General features: G+C 35.8%; 2 protein-coding genes across 2 annotated transcripts; one reads left to right on the top strand and one right to left on the bottom strand.

Moving 5' to 3' along the window:
• Positions 1-995: 995 nt before the first annotated feature.
• Positions 996-11,236, top strand: LOC130999782 (disease resistance protein At4g27190-like). The gene is made up of 3 exons (XM_057925420.1): positions 996-1,161; positions 7,129-10,372; positions 10,973-11,236. Exon 2 carries the CDS (start codon positions 7,130-7,132, stop codon positions 10,325-10,327), a length of 3,198 nt encoding a protein of 1,065 aa, XP_057781403.1. The 5' UTR covers positions 996-1,161; position 7,129; the 3' UTR covers positions 10,328-10,372; positions 10,973-11,236.
• A 332-nt stretch (positions 11,237-11,568) lies between these two features.
• Positions 11,569-16,844, bottom strand: LOC130999779 (putative disease resistance RPP13-like protein 1). Its single transcript, XM_057925417.1, has 2 exons — positions 13,564-16,844; positions 11,569-13,472 (listed from the first exon to the last, which is right to left on the bottom strand). Exons 1-2 carry the CDS (start codon positions 16,730-16,732, stop codon positions 11,647-11,649), a joined length of 4,995 nt encoding a protein of 1,664 aa, XP_057781400.1. The 5' UTR covers positions 16,733-16,844; the 3' UTR covers positions 11,569-11,646.
• Positions 16,845-17,056: the final 212 nt, after the last annotated feature.

The raw sequence follows: 17,056 nt of genomic DNA on the forward strand, positions 1-17,056 counted from the left end.
GTGATCTGCAAAAATATTGTATATAAATAAAAAATATCCACCTCCGTCCATTAAAAATAGTTATAGTAAGGGACATTACGAGTTTTAATAAAAATGATTATTGTATTGTGAGTGGAGAAATGACCATGCTTAAAAAATAGTCTTTATAAACAATAAATTTAATTATACTGTATGGAGAATAGGACCCACCACATAATAGATCATTTTTAAAAATTAAAATTGATTAATTAATTTTAATCACAAAAAATGAAGATAAAGTAAAATCTGTCTTTAGGGAACCGTAAGTTCCAAATAATCTTCACCTCCATTAGCGCGGAATCTTACAGACTTCTTCTCACTTCTGAGAAGTTAAGGTACCATTTTATCTTTTTCTTCACGATTCGAATTTAATTTCCGATAACAAATAATATTTTGTTTCTTCGCTACTCTATGTAGTTAAGCGTGCTTGACTTAAAGCACAACTAAAATGGTGACCCACTGAGAAGTTCGTCTAAGGTTTGAAATACTGTATAAATACGAAAATACTTGTAATATAAATAAATAATTAATTAAATAATTAAAAATGAAATTATAGAATTAGCGGCGACAGCAGTAGGCCGTCGGTAATCGTCGGGCCAAGGTCCGACATCGGCGACCGGTCAAAGTTGCCGGCGGCACCACTGCCGCCGCTAATTACCGGCGGTATCATTGCCGCCGCTAATTACAGGCGGCGTGCGCAGCCGGTAATCGCCGACGGCTTCATTTTGCCGTCGAAAATCACATCTCCGACAAAATAATTGCGAAACAACGCCGCTAATTCCATCGCCGGCTGCCGCCTCATTTTTAGCGGCGGGAATTACCGCCGGTGATTCAATTTTTTTTTTTGTAGTGCTTAAGGAATAAGGAATATATGACTTTGAAATATTCATTCCTTAATTAATGAAATTGTTTTCTTGTATTTAAAAAAAAAAATAAAAACAAATTGGGATGGATAAATCAAAATGGGTGGTGGGTGTGGACTGTGGAGAGCGACCTTCGCCCATTGACTCAACTTTGCATCTCAAAAAATCCTAAAACTTTTCATCACTTCTGAAAATGCTCTCTCTGTCGAGATCCCCGACAAAATAGGGCATTTTGCGCGCGGAATCTGAAAGATTTCCTTCTTAGTTCTGAGAAGTTAAGGTATCATTTTATCTTTTTCTTCATGATTCGATTTATTTTCCGAAACCAAATAAGTTTTCGTTTCTTCAGTACACATTATATACACAACCTTGTTTTATTTTGTTAAGCATTTGGAATAGTATTGTTAGGAATTCATGCTGCTGTAACCATCTATTTTCTAATATGCTTTTTTATCTTTTATTTTGTTTAATTAGGTAAGAAATTAAGCTGATATAATCGAGATACTTTACTGGTTTCATCTATGTCTATTAAAAATGCAGTTACAGTTACAGTAGTAGAATGTGATGTGAAATTTCCAAGCCAAATTTTTTTGGCTTGAAATATTTGGATATTCTGCTATTATCCTCAAGAGTCTGATTATAAAATGGTTAATGAGCCAGAAAATCTTCTGTAAAGCGGTCTAAGGAGTCAAGATCTGTTACACTCTAAGATCTGTAAACATCAATGAAACCAATATTCTATAGTACTCTCTTCGTCACAGTCCAATAGACTCAGTTCTTTTCGGCACGGAGATTAAGAAACTCACTTTTTTGATGGATAAATGGTGTGATTCATGCAATTTTAAGCTTTTAAGTACATCCCTAATTTTTGTTAATTACCTTTGCTTCCCTAGGAAGCACCGGTACGAATACGAAATGCGAATACGATACGAGACGAGTACGAAAATACGTCAATATCCCAAAAATCACAATACGAATACGTTAAAAATACGTTTTAGTTTTTTTAATTTTTTTATAAATAATATTAGTATATATATATATTAGCCTAATTAGGGCATCTGTCAACCAGCCCAATATCAAACCCACCGCCAATATACCCCAATACCAATAAACAATCAATTATTAATTAACCCACTCACCCAACCTCACACAAATCAAAGATTCAATCCCCAAAAAATACCACAAATTGGATAATCTGAGCAATTCTAAGTTTCTAACTAAACATACCACGAATTGGTCCTAGAGCAGCGGCGGCGCGGCGGTTCACGGCAGTCCAGAAGGCGGCGGCGGCGGCGGTCCAGACCGGTGGCGGAGAAAGGCGCTGCCTTGTCTTCTTGCGCAGGGTGGGTGAAGGGTTGCAAGAGAAATGAGAGTGAGGGTGAAGGTTTACGCAGGTTAGGGTTTTCTGTTTCTTTTTTTTTTTTTAAATCTGGTCAAACGTATTTTTGGGTCAAAAAACGTCTCCGAAACGTATTAAATACGTATTTCCCAACCCTAAAAGTAAGTTAAACAAAAAATACGAAAAAAAACGTATTAAATACGTATTTTAGGCGTATTTTTTTGTATTGGTATTTTAAGGGTATTAATACTCGGACGCTAGGCTGAAAAACGTACTGGTGCTTCCTAGTTGCTTCCCTTATCTCATTTTAGTAAAAATAATTATTTATTTTTCGTTAGGATTTTATTTTAAGAAAAATTATCCACTTTTATTTTTTATTTTAAGAAAGGATTTTATTTTACGAAAAATAATTATTTTATTGTATTTGTCCACATTATAATTATTTTTTGTAACTTTTTATTTTTTAAAAATAAAATAAAATAAGAATTAAGAAGTCCCTAATTATTTCTAATTTTAGACTGGGCCTATTATATTTGAATTGAATATAAAAATAAAGAAAAATTCGTAGTAATAAAAATTGATATTATGAAAAAGCAAAATAATAGTTAACTAATAAAAATATATAAAAAAAAAATTAGATTTGTTCAAAAAAATATGAGAGAGGAAAGAGATTTTTTAAAAAATTTAATTTTTAAATAAATAATACTACCTTTTACATTTTAAATCAAATATTTACGTAAAATATATCAAATTAAAGCTCGTATCATGATTTTAAATTTGATATGCATATTAAAAGTATAATTTTATTAAAAGTAAGAAGTCACAAGCTATTTTTTTTTTCTCTCTTATTAGTTTTGCATAGTATCTTTTATCTTTTGATATATCATAGACTTGAATTTGAATATTTGACCCTATCTTGCAAGTTTTGACTAGTAAAATGATCTTTAGTAATCAATGAAGATTATTAGCGCCATTTAGCTGTGAGAATTTTACTCTCAAACTCATATCAAATATAGTTTTCATAGATTTTGTGGTTCCAAATAGTACAATCTTTCAACACATGTGTTGTCGATAGAATCTAAAGTAATAGGTTTACACAAAAACTTAAATGAGCGCCGCCTAAAAGTTGCGCTCACAGAATGCGCGCGAATCCCTTTCCCAGTCAAAAATTCAATGAATACTATTTGTCTTAGGAAATGACACTTTTCAACCTAAATACAACTAAGTACTCTCTTTATCTTATGCAGGTTGATCTTAGTGAATAGAGAATTTGTGACTATTATTATATTTTCTCTTGAAATGACTAGCTCAAATTTAAGGGTGCTCCACTGTTCTATATATAGCTTAAGCATGTCACTGTGGATTGTGGTCAAGGTGTTTGTTAAAATGTCTCAATGAATAAAAAGTTGAATAAATAGTGTTATTTATTAAGTTCAATAATGTCATTTACAAATATTTCAAGTGTCATTTACTATTTTTGCTCATGCATGCGTATCTTGAACTCCAAGTGCAGAAGAGAGTGTCAATGGAAGCAAAGATTCAGATGAGTGTGAAAAGAATGCTTCTTAGTAAACAAAAATGACACTGTTTAGCTTAGTAAAAGACACTTTTAATATATCTAAATGACACCATTTTTCTTTCTTGGTAGATAACATTTTTTTTTTCTCAATAAATGACATCATTTGCGTTAATAAATACTACTGTATTTATATTTAAATGGCACTTTTAATATATATATTTAATTGACACTATAATATTGAAATTGACATGATAACATTTTAAATGATATTTGGTATAATTGACACTATAAGGTTGAAATTGACACTATTTGGATATGCAAATGACACAATAAGATTGTAATTGACGCTATAACATTTTAAAGGACACTATAAGATTGTAAATGACACTATACAATTTTAAATGACACTATAACATTTTAAATAACACTATAAGATTGTAAATGACACTATAACATTTTAAATGACATTATTCTCATATACAAATGACACTATAATATTTTAAATAACACTATAAGATTGTAAATGGCACTATAATATTTTAAATGATATTATAATATTTTAAATGACATTATTCTCATATACAAATAACACTATAACATTTTAAATGACAATTCGTACAATTGACATTATAAGGTTGAAATTGACACTATAACATTTTAAATGACACTATTAGATTGTAATTGTCATTTGAAATGACACTTAAAATGACACTTTGAAATTTAGAATGACACTTCAACACTTCAAATGACACTTGAAGAATTGACACATTTAATAATAGAAAATGACACTATTTTACTTGTAGATGATATTATTCTTAAGTATAATAACACTTTAGATATAGTTTCATTTACATATATTCTTAAAAACAGTAAATGACACTATGTTACTTGTTAAGTAACACTATTAATTAAAACATCGAATTGATACTATAATATTGTAAATGACACTTTTCTATAATTGACACTATTCGAAGATGTAAATAACACTACTTATAATAATTAATACTATAACATTTGAAAGACACAACTCCGATAAAAAAATGACACTACAAGATTTCAAAAAGCACTTTAACATTTCAAAAGACACTATAACATTTGAAATGTTAAAGTGTCATTTGAAATCTTGTAGTTTCATTTCAAATGACACTAACACTATAACATTTCAATTCTTCAAGTGTCATTTCAATTGTTGAAGTCTCATTTGAATTATTGTAGTGTCATTTGAATTGTTGAAGTGTTGTTTAAGTTCTTGTAGTGTCATTTCAAATGTCATAGTATCATTTGAAATCTTCAATTGTCTTTTGAAGTGTTGAAGTGTCATTTTAATTCTTCAAATGTCATTTGAATTATTGTAGTATCATTTGAAATCATGTAGTGTCAATTGAAATCATATAGTGTCATTTAAAATGTCAAAGTGTGATTTGGAATCATTTGGTGTCATTTAAATTCTTGTAGTGTCGTTTCAATTCTTCGAGTGTCATTTGAATTGTTGAAGTGTCGTTTGAATTCTTGAAGCATCATTTGAATTGTTGTAGTGTCGTTTCTATTCTTCAAGTGTCATTTCAATTGTTGAAGTGTCATTTAAATTATTGTAGTGTCATTTGAATTATTGAAGTGTCATTTTAAGTGTTGAAGTGTCATTTGAAGTCTTCGAGTGTCATATAAAATGTTAAAGTGTCATTTTAAGTGTTGAAGTGTCATTCAAAATTTCAAAGTGTCATTTTAAGTGTTGAAGTGTCATTTGAATTCTTTGAGTGTCATTTGAAGTGTTGAAGTGTCATTCAAAATGTTATAGTGTCATTTGAAATCTTGTAATATCATTTGAAATCTTCTAGTGTCATTTGAATTGTTGAAGTGTCATTTAAAATGACATAGTGTTATTTGAAATCTTGTAGTATCATTCGAAATGTCATAGTGTCATTTGAAATGTCATAGTGTCATTTAAAATGTAATAGTGTCATTTGAAATATCGTAGTGTGATTTGCAAGTTTGTAATGTCATTCGGAATGTCATAGTGTCATTTGAAATCTCGTAGTGTCTTTTGAAAGGTCATTTGAAATCTTGTAGTGTCATTTAAAAGGTCATAGTGTCATTTGAAATATCGTAGTGTCATTTAAATGTCATAGTGTCATTTGAAATGTCATGAAATATCATAGTGTCATTTGAAATCTTGTAGTGTCATTTAAAAGGTCGTAGTGTCATTTGAAATGTCGTAGTGTCATTTGAAATCTTGTAGTGTCATTTATATACTACATACTTAAAAGAAAGAAACTACAAGTATTAAAAGAAAAAAAAACTACATACTTCAAAGAAAGAAACTATAGAAACTTATAGAAGAAAGAAACTACAAGTAAAAAGAAAGAAACTATATATTTAAAAGAAAGAAACTATAGAAAAAAAATAAAGAAACTATAGAAATGAAATGATAAAAATAAAGAAACTATATAATTTAAATCTGAAAAAACAAAAAGAAAGAGAAAAAATGCGCATATATATGTCAAAAAAGTGAGAAAATGTTAAATGAAGAAAGAAACTACATACTTAAAAGAAAGAAACTACAAGTATTAGAAAAAAGAAAAACACTACATACTTAAAAGAAAGAAACTACAAGTCTTAAAAGATAAAAAACTACATACTTAAAAGAAAGAAACTATAGAAACTTATAAAAGAAAGAAACTACAAGTAAAAAGAAAGAAACTATATACTTAAAAGAAAGAAACTATAGAAATAAAATAAAAAAATAATAATTAAAAAATTGAAACCAAAAAGAAAAAAGAAGAAGACACTATATTTATATCTAAAGGACACTTTTAATATATCTAAATGATACTATTTTTCTTGGTAAATGACACCATTAATATGTAAAAAATACTTTAAACACAAAGAATAAAAATATTAAAAATCATGTTTGTCGAAAAGAAATTACACTATAACATTGACACTATTTTTATTAATAAAAAACACTTTAAAAATACTATAACATTGACACTATTTTTATTAGTAAAAAACACTTCAAAACAAAGAATGAAAATATTAAAAATAATGTGTAGGGAGCTGGGATTCGAACCCTCAACCCAGTGCCTACACATAGGCCCAGCCGCCCAAACCACTGCGCTACCTCCTCAATTGTTAATAATTTCATTCACATTGTATAAAACTAGTAATAAAGTCATTGCAATTTTTTTTTTTAAATATAAATTGGAGCCGGATCTCGGGTCCGACCCGACCCGACCTAGACCCGCGCTCACATACTGCGCGCAGAAATAAGCCGGCGCTCATGTAAGTGCTTCTCATAGGTTTATGTACATTTGCAAAACTTTATCTACATTCATTTATTGTGTTGTGTCTATCAATGATCGAATCTCACAAGCTAACATCTATTTTATTAGGATGGTGTGGCAAATTTTGCAAACGTTGTACCAGCCTGTTAAAGACGGGGTTTCATACATGAAGGGCAAGGCAAAATATGTTAAAAAATTAGAAGACAATTTAACAAAGATCGTTGCAGAGTTGGCTAACTTTTATTCTAGGAAGCGCCAAATTGATCAAACACTTGAAGAAAGTGTGTCTAAAGAAAGAAGTGATCTATACAATGTTAGGATCACGCAGTTTGAAGTCTTGGAGAAAAGATCTTTCGAGTATATCAATAACTACCGACGACTCTGCCACAATGATCTCCCGAATTTTGAGGCTCACGACGTCTCAAGTGCAACAGACGTGATCAAGGCTCTGCAGGAGAGAAAGCCAACCATCTTGACGCGCAAGTTCTTCAAGCTTGCAAAGCTCAGTAGAAAGGTAAGTGAGCTGCTTGCTGACATCTCAGATGTCACTGACAAAATGAAACAAGAGGATGTGTTGCGCGACAAGAAGATTGAGTCGGTTCAAGTGAAACACGACGATATTGATCTTCCTTCGTCCACTGGATATGTAGAAAGAATCTTGAGGTATCTCAGTGAAGACGGCATCAGATCAATTGGTATCTTGGGGGCCATTGGAGTAGGAAAAACAACTATCCTCAAAACGTTGAATAATCAACTCAAAAATTCATCAATGAAGATGAAGTTTGAGTATGTCATTTGGATAGATTGTGATAAACAACGGGATGCAAAAGACCTGATTCAAGATGAGATCATGGGGAGACTGAAGCTAGAGAAAGCAAACAGTGCAGAACAAAATGCAGAAATGATTTCGAAGTTCCTTTGGGATAAGAAATACATTCTGTTGATCGATCAAGTCTCATCAACCATCAATTTAGACGAAGTGGGAATTCATAAAGGCCACAAACATGGCAGAGTTGTGGTCGCATCAAGTAACAGGAAAGTTATCGCACCGATGATTGATGAGCATGTTGAAATCCAGCCGCTGTCGGAGAATGAGGCGTTCGGCCTCTTCAAACAAATTTTTGGCACAATCGATGACACGCGCATTGAATTCTTTGCTGAGTGCATAGTAAGGTCGTGTGGAGGGCTGCCGTTGGTGATCAAGTTGGTAGCTTATCATTTAAAAGGGCAGAGAAATGAAGATGAGTGGAGTGATGTGAAGAGCCTTTTGCAATCCGAAACTAAAGCCAAATTGCAGAATTTGCAAGGCGTCGGACATGCTTACAAGCTAGCATATGATAAGTTAGACGACAGTTGCAAGAAGTGTCTGCTTTTTGTGGCCTTGTTCAAAAGTAACTACAAAATATACAAAGATTATCTTGTGGAATGTTGGAATGCTGAGCGCTTTCTCGAAGTTGATCCACTACTTAGAAGTGCACGAGATCGTGGAGCAACGACGTTGAGGGAGCTAACAGATCGATATCTAGTGGAAAATCACTCGGACAAACATGTTAAGATGCCAGAATTCTTCAGAAAAGTGGCTGCTCAGCAAGAATGTGTAGGTGAAAACGATGGCCCACGTGAGAGGATGCAGTTGATAGGTAGTAAGTCCAATCTACCAAATGATCTAAAATGTAACAGCATCTCAACATTGTTGATGCAACACAATCGTGGCTTGGTGTCATTTGAAGATGAGTGCTTTCGCGAAATGAATATGCTTCTCATTTTGGACCTGCACAACACAAAGATAGAATCTCTTCCAAATTCTATCTCTTACTTGGTTAAGCTAAGATGTTTATATCTGAATGGTTGTCCTCTACTTGAGGCGTTACCACCGGGAGTAAAAATGTTGAAGGAGCTCGAACTCCTTGATATTCGGGGAACTTCAATCCGTTCATTGCCAGATGGAATGAGTGAAATGGCTAAATTGAGGTGTTTGCGAATCTCATTTAGCAAAACGGAGTGCAGACGCGATGTGGCTTCTACAGAAGTGGCAATGAGGATTCCTCTTGATATGATCAGTAGTCTTCATCAGCTGGAAGAGCTGACCATTGAGGCAGGCTGCTGTAGTCGAGGCTGGAATGATATTGCTGATCACATAGTCATCGAGCTTGCAAGTTTGGAAAAGCTGAGTACTCTTAATTTTCACTTCCCAAAAGTGAGTAGTCTTGAAAAATTCGCTGCTGAGAGCCGATCACTGCTGAATACAGAGACACACTGGGGTCCAAATACTTTAAGGTCCTTCAATATTTCTGTTGGTTGTTGTGAGATGAAACTTCCATATGGTTTAGAAATCTCTCGAGTCTCACAAGAGAGACGGCTGAGATTCTCCAAGATTAAAGAAATTTCCTCGGTGAAAGAAGTGCTAAGGCAAGCCACCTCATTTGAATTAGTTGGTCACTCTGGTGTAGAGAGCTTGAGTGAATTCGACTTAAAAAATGCTGGAACATTGAAAGTTTGTGTGGTTGGGCATTGTACAAATATGACGAGTCTTGTGGATGGCCGTAAAATCGATGAGATGCAGACGGAAATCTTGGAAGAAACAGACTGTGCTGTACTTCAGTGTTTGGAGAAACTGCATTTATTTGATCTTCAAAAACTGGACTCTATTTGGAGAGGGCCTGTTTCCTCAGGAAGCCTTGCAAACTTGAAGGATCTTACATTGTTTGGTTGCACGGAATTAACTACGGTTCTCAATCATGAACTAGTGAGAGCTCTTTCAAGCTTAGAACATATAAAGGTTGAGAATTGCTCCAAGGTTGTGGAGATCATCAATGAAGAAATCCGCAATATACCAGAGCATGTTGATCTATCTTATATCTTAAACAAGGTGAAGACTGTCGAACTGGTAAACTTGCCAATGCTAAGAAGCATATGCAAAGATGGCTCCATGAATTGGAAGTCACTGATGACAATTGTCATAGCAAGTTGCAACAGATTGAGAGATATTCATTTGAGTTTGAGAAACGCGGAGAAGTTGGAAACGGTTGGATGTGAAGAGAGTTGGTGGAATGCACTTCACTTGCCAGAGGAAGAAAAACAACGTTTCCTTCCTCATTGCAAGTTTCTTTTGGAACAAACATCAGCCAGTGGAGTCTATCACGAAGGAGAGTCATCTTTACATGGAAGATCAACTGATCTTGTGGCATCACCATCATCATCACACGGCAAAGAGCCTGTTTCTCATAAGCCAAAGAACACCAACACTCCACTAAACACAGAAGCATCGTCATCCCTTCCGGTGGATAATTCAATATCCTCTCATTAGTGACATTTATCTAGACAGAGATTGTTGATTGATGGCAAGTAAAAGGTTAGTATTACTTTTCTGCTACAAATTCTTGATGTTGAGCATCTTGCTTTAGAAACCAAAGGTTTAAATTTTGAACCTAAATAAAAATATGATCATTAATTCATGACTATAATTTGATGTTAGTCTTAACCTATCTAAGTCTATACCTGAGTTGTCAACATTTGACCTCTAATTTATGGTGGACAGCTCCTTGCTGAAATTAGCAATAAAATTTGAAATCTGTTAGGGTGATTTCATCATATTATTTGCTCAAAGGAGAGAAACTTAGATGTTGATGTCTTTCCCTTTTTGGTGTTTTGAAGATGAAAAGGTTTAAACTTGAACCTAAATAGAAATATGATCATTCATGACTGTAAGTCTGTAATCTGCTAGTTGAATCTAATTTGTTTACCTAAGTCCATATCTGAGTTAGCCTCTAATTTATGGTAGACAGCTCCTTTTTTAAATTAGCAGTAAAATTTGAAATATGTTTGGGTAATTTCATCATATTATTTTCTCAAAGGAGAGAAAACTTAGATGCTGATTTCTTTGCCTTTTTGGTTTGTAAATCAGAAAGTCTCAGATTCCATTACTGTGAATCTAATGAATCTTGTGTTTTAGGCCCTTTCTGATGCAGAAGACATGCTGTCAATTTCATTTATCGTCTTCCCACGATGAGCTTGATGGATTTCTAACTGCAACGACGCGGTTGGTTGCACAACATTTCTAAGCACAGTAGAGGATCCGCTCCCATGTAGGCTCGGGCGTTTCCCGCACCTTTTTCCTTTTCTTTAATGGTTCTCTATTTCCTCTATGTGGTGACTCGAACCACAATCTAATAATTACAGGGAAACGTCTTACCAATTAAGTGGCGATTCATTGTCACCATAATTATAACTGTCCAAGTCATTTGCACTTTGTTTAGTGTTTTTCTCTGGGATGCTTTTGGTTTTCCTGTTGTTTGGAGTTTCTAATAGTAACACTATTTTTTCTCTGTTCTAATGTTTATTTTCCATTGGATTTTTGTAAGGATAGATTTTAATGAGGCTCAACTTTTATACATTTAAAATCAACTTCTCATCTTTGCTGGTTACCAAAAGTTATTTCAGCTCATGCAACCAAAAAAATGTTGGAAAAGTCGGGATTTTTGTTGTTGTTGCATAGTTTGAGGGTCGGACATTAATGATAAATGCAAGAAATTCTTGAATTTGATCACGTCGATAAAAACTTGCATATACAGATACATTGAAAATCAACAATAATAAGTATCAGGAACCAAAAAACTACATCACAAGCTAAGAGTTAGGAATCAACTTAGGACAACCATAAACACTGATTTCTTCTTTGGACAAACGAATACCACAGCCAAGACCAACCAGCTCGGGCAGATAGCGAAGCTCGAGCTTCCTTAAACTGGGAAGAGCGTTGTTTTCGTACTTCACCTTCTCGTTTTCCTTTTTGATTATCTCCTCCACGCGTTCGCAGTCTTCAACAATAAGCTCCTCTAGCTTGGCAAAACACTGAAGCATGGATTCCCGAAGTATAAAGCATAGCTTAGGACATGTGCTGATAATGAGAAACCTAAGAGCTTCAAAGCTTCTCAAAGGCGTAGGCGTCTTAAAGATTCTCTTCACTCGCCCCGCTTGTGGGGCCGGCTTCCAAACTTGCTTCAGCTCCCACAGGAAGTAGATTCCCAAATATTCTAGACATGGAAATGCACTTCCTGCATTTTCCTCGTCCAAAATCGCCTGCATTTTCGGACACTCTCTCACGAGACAGAATTTCAATCCATCAAAGTTAGAATTATCGAATTCAGACAAGCTTCTGGTTTCAGTGTGATGATCCAAGTAGAATGACGTGACATGAGTGAGTGCGGATTTAATCAATGGCAATACCTTATCGCCATTAACATACCTCAAGCATCTCTCTTCTCGACTGAACAAAGATTCCACTTCATCTGGGACTCGGGAGGCAATTCGCTTCACATTTTGGCCGACAGTCAATTCAAACTTCCTTAAGCTCTGCTTCTTCCACGCAGGGCTCGTTTGAATGAAACTCTCAAACGTTTCTACTTGAGGAAAGTAGAAGTGAAGATAACTCAACCTCTCCAATCTGCTGACATCCTTTATCATGTCTGCAACCGTTTTTGTCCATCGTTGATCTTCAGGGTGCACGCTAACGCTTAGTGCTTCTATTCCTTTGAGCTCTGATAAAAAACTGGGAGAAACCAATCGAGATGGCAAATCATCGTATTCACTTTCATCATCAGGTCCATAAAAAGACAGCTGCAAGCTCCTCATAAGTGTAAGCTCACTGATTTCATCGGGAAGTTCATAAAGTTCAGTACCCGAAAGATCCAACGCCTCCATACGCCTGAGTTTTCCTATTTCATGGGGGAGCTCTTCGAGACAAATACAATTTCTCAACAGCAACACTTTAAGCTTCGAGAGCTCGAAGAGCGAACTAGGTAAGTTCCTGATTTTGGTGTCGGACATGTCCAGAAAACTCAAATCTGGCATGGTGTCGAAGAATGATCGATGAATGAGGCTTAGACGCTTGTTTCTCTGTAGGAGTAAAATCAACGAATTCGGGTAGTTTGGCTTCTCAGGTAGCTCGTGCAAGTCTTTCTCTACCAAACTTAGCATCGGCTTCACCGCAGATGGAGAATCACCAATCAAGAAACTCTGGTTATTGATCAATTCTAGCCGCAGATGCTTATCCTTTAGAACAACCAAATAATGTCCCTCCTCTTGAAAATAAATAGGGCTTGCAATGCTCTCCTGGTGATGCATACTTCTTTTTGCATTTGATGAAGAAGTAGGTTCATCCACTTCCTGAATTTCTCTCTGGTGCTTCACAGAAATCTTTGCTTCACTATCTTTGATTTCGATTGAAAGGGAAGAAGAGCTTGAGTCGACTGGGAAAGTCTTTGGAACCACCGCATCAGGCACCGGAGTACTATCTGAAGTGGATGGTGGTTCGCTTCCTTGATTTTCTACAGGAGTGGCGGCAACATTTTCCTTCTGCAACTCGACTTCTGTCGAGCTTGACCACTGATCACACTCATCAATTGTGAGGCGCGCCGTAGTCTCCAAACTTGACAAACGTAACTTAGGAACGCCTACAGTTAGAAACACCATAAAATAATTAGAATTTCTTTTTCAAATAAAACACACACACAACTGTTTCTAGCAAAAGATATTGATACTCACCGTCAGGGTTAATGTGTTTGTTGCCATGAATTTGGAGGCGCCGCATTGCATCCACAGTCTCCAAACTTAACTTAGGAACGCCTACAATTGTCAAATGTGTTAGACGAGGGAATTTAGGGAGGGATGTGATTGTGAAGCTTCTTCCTTGTGATTCTTCTTCTCCCCACCTATCTGATATTTCTCTCAAATTGGGGCACTCTCTTATAACCAAATAAGAGAGAGTCTGGTTGTTACTGAATATCCAATCAGCTGGCAGACATTCCACACCGATCTTATCAATCGCCATACTTTTAAGGCATGACGAGACATGACTTGGAACACTCATCAATTGCGGGCAATCAATAATTTGCAAATGTTGGAGGCGAGGAAATAGCTTCACTTCACTTACATCCGAAATTTCTATTTCTGCCCACTCTGCCAGCTTAGGCATGTGATGCAATTTGAACTTCTCGAGAGCTGGAAAAACAATGTGTGTGTCTTTGTTCACCATTCCGTAGAATGATGAATTTATACACTTCAAATTGTACAATGCTGCCAACTCAAGGGTCATGAGATTGGGCAACTGCCCCAAACTCGGAACACTCTTCAATCGATAGCAATACTCAATTTTCAAATATTTGAGGCGAGGAAATAGCTTCACTTCACTTTCATCTGAAATTTCTATTTCTGCCCACTCTGCCAGCTTATCCATGAATGACAATTCGAACCTCTCAAGAGCTGGAAAAACAATGCGTGTGTCCTTGTTCACCATTCCGTAGAATGAAGAATTTATACACTTCAAATTGAACAATCCATCCAACCAAAGGGACTTGAGATTGGGTAAGTGCCCCAACATTGGGATCTCTTCACATTCTCCGCAATATGAAAGTGATAACGACATTAAGTTGTTAAGTAGCACCCAAGAGCCTTGAGGCGCATCTCGAACTGACATCTTCTGAGTCCATAATGGAAACCTCCTGCCATTGAATCCCCAAATCTCTAACTCCCTCAGATCTGAGTGAGGTTGAAGGCCTTCCAATACATCCTCATCATTTGTTTCACCTTCTCTTGTGCCATATGTATTCCAGTTCAAACACAAGTTCAATATTTTTGACTTTTTGATTAAATCGGCTTTCCCAGCCTCTTCCTTGTCATGAACCCTTTCTAGATTCTGAATCTGTACCTCCCCTTTAAGATTAATTAAACTTCCGAGCTCTTCAATTTTGCAGCCATTCTCGTCGCCCACTGGAAAGTGGGTTAGCGTTTGGAGAGAAGTTAATCTCCCAATTCCCATAGGCAACTCTACCCTCCAGTCAATATAAAGATGCCTCAAGTTAATCAAGTACTTAATCGTACTTGGCAGTTTTCTCCTAATTCTGAAATCTGATGAGTCTACTCTCAACGTCTGCAAGTGAAAGAATTCACCAATCCAATCCGGCAAAACTTCAATTCTTGTATTTGAAATGTCAAAATCTCTCAAATGTATCAACTTTTGAATCGAACTTGGCAGCTCTTTAACTTCAGAGTCAAGACGTAAAACATGCAAACTTTCCAAGTCTGAGAAGTTGATATCAGAAATATCAGCTTCCGATGTTATTAGTAATGTACGCAAAGATTTTGCCATTTCTTTTGGGATACCACTTGATTCCTCTCCACAATAGTTGTCTCCGAGAGTCATGTACCGAACTCGGCTGCTACCACCTGAAACAAAACAAGCGAAATCGTGCACAAGATCATGCATGCCGTAATAATCTCCCCATAAAACTTGCAGTAAAGAGTTGTGCAGAAGAATGTTGATAAATAGTTCGCCCATGGACTCCATGTCATCCCTTCCATCAGCTTGAAGAAAACCTTCTGCCATCCACATCTCAATCAGTTCCTGTTTGATGATTTCGGAGCCTTTAGGAAACATCGCACAGTATGCGAAGCACTTCTTAAGGAATGGCGGAGACAAATTATCAAAGCTCAATCTTAATATTTCTGTGATATTATCTCCGCCTTCATTTGGTGAAAGCCATTTCTCCTCGATTGAACGCCATTTATCCTCAGATTTATCGTGCAGCACTCCCCCAACTATGTTGGCAGCTAATGGCAAACCTTGACACCTTCTTGCAATCTTTCTCCCAATGGCCTCAAATTGTGATGGAACATCTTTTTTTCCGAAGGCTTTTTCTCTGATTATTGACCAACACTCTTCCTCCAATAAGCCTTTCAACTCATGTATATGAATTGTATTCATAATTGAAGCCACCTCCATAATTCTGGTAGTAATAACAATGGCGTTTCCTTTGTCACAACTAACTCCCAACAAAGAATTCATAAAATCTTCCCATTTCAAACTATCTTGATTCCATACATCATCGAGAACAAGAAGATAAGTTTTATCTTTCAAAGCTTCTTTAAGCTTTGAAAGAATATCTTGCTTACTCTCAACTTGATCAAAATAAGTCAACTCTTTGAGAATTTTCTTGAAAAGAATGATTGGATCAAAATCAAGAGAAACATCCACCCAAATACGCGATCCAAATCGACCCTCCATCTTTACATGATTGAAAACTTTCCTAGTCAATGTCGTCTTCCCCAATCCCCCCATCCCGACAATGGGAAGGATGAAAACTGCTTGTTCAGTTGTGATGCTACTGGTAATCATCTCAACTATTTCCGACTCAACATCATCTCTTCCAATAAAAATTGGATCAAGAGTGTATGAATCAGTTTCCAAAGCAGCAATAACCAAAGCAGGCTCATTGTCAAGCTTCTCTCTTAGGCCAAGCGCGGTGGCTTCTTCGTTAATGGATGCCAACTTCTCATTGATTTCTTGGATTCTAACAGCCATTTTTCTCGGACGCGCAATAGAATTGAAGGATGATGAGAAGGGTGATAGTACCTTCGCCTTCATGGGTTTGGTGGCCTTTATTTGTTTGGAGAGAATATGATAGTTGACTTCATCCAAAACATTGTCAGCATCGAACGCCACGTCTTCAAGCTTCTTCAGCCAGTCCTTCACAGCTCCGCTGGTGATGTCACGCGTCTCCGCGTCGTTCAAGAATTTCTGGATGGTTTTGAGACTCTTAGTTAGCTTTTCTGCATCTTTGCGGAGACCTCGGATCTGAGAGATCTCTTTCTTGGAGAGGTCGATGAGGTTTTGAACTAGAGTTTGAAGGACGGCAGCAGCAGCTTCTCCTTCCATTCTTTGTGATGAGAGAGAAAGGGAGAAATTGAGTGAGAGAGATAGCTAAGGAATAGAAATGGAAGATGGAAGAGTGATGATAACTTAGAGAGAGAAAGAGAGAAATTGAGTGAGAGAGAGCTAAGGAATAGAAAATGGATGAGTGATGATAATTTAGAGAGAGAGAGAGAGAGAAATTGAGTGAGAGAGATAGATAAGGAATAAAAATGGATGAGTGATGATGATAACTTAGACCACACTCAAACTCATTTTACATATACGTGACGTAATTCTTCTCCAACCATTTACATCAAACTCAAATTCAAAATAATATTCTTTAAATAT

Source organism: Salvia miltiorrhiza, chromosome 8 (genome assembly GCF_028751815.1).
Source record: "Salvia miltiorrhiza cultivar Shanhuang (shh) chromosome 8, IMPLAD_Smil_shh, whole genome shotgun sequence".
Classification (NCBI taxonomy): Eukaryota; Viridiplantae; Streptophyta; class Magnoliopsida; order Lamiales; family Lamiaceae; genus Salvia; species Salvia miltiorrhiza.

Coding starts and splice junctions, on each gene's coding strand:
- LOC130999779 (XM_057925417.1), bottom strand. CDS start 16,732: ATGGAAGGAGAAGCTGCTGCTGCCGTCCTTCAAACTCTAGTTCAAAAC. Junction 13,473..13,563: donor CAAACACATTAACCCTGACG/GTGAGTATCAAT, acceptor TTCTAACTGTAG/GCGTTCCTAAGTTACGTTTG.
- LOC130999782 (XM_057925420.1), top strand. CDS start 7,130: ATGGTGTGGCAAATTTTGCAAACGTTGTACCAGCCTGTTAAAGACGGG.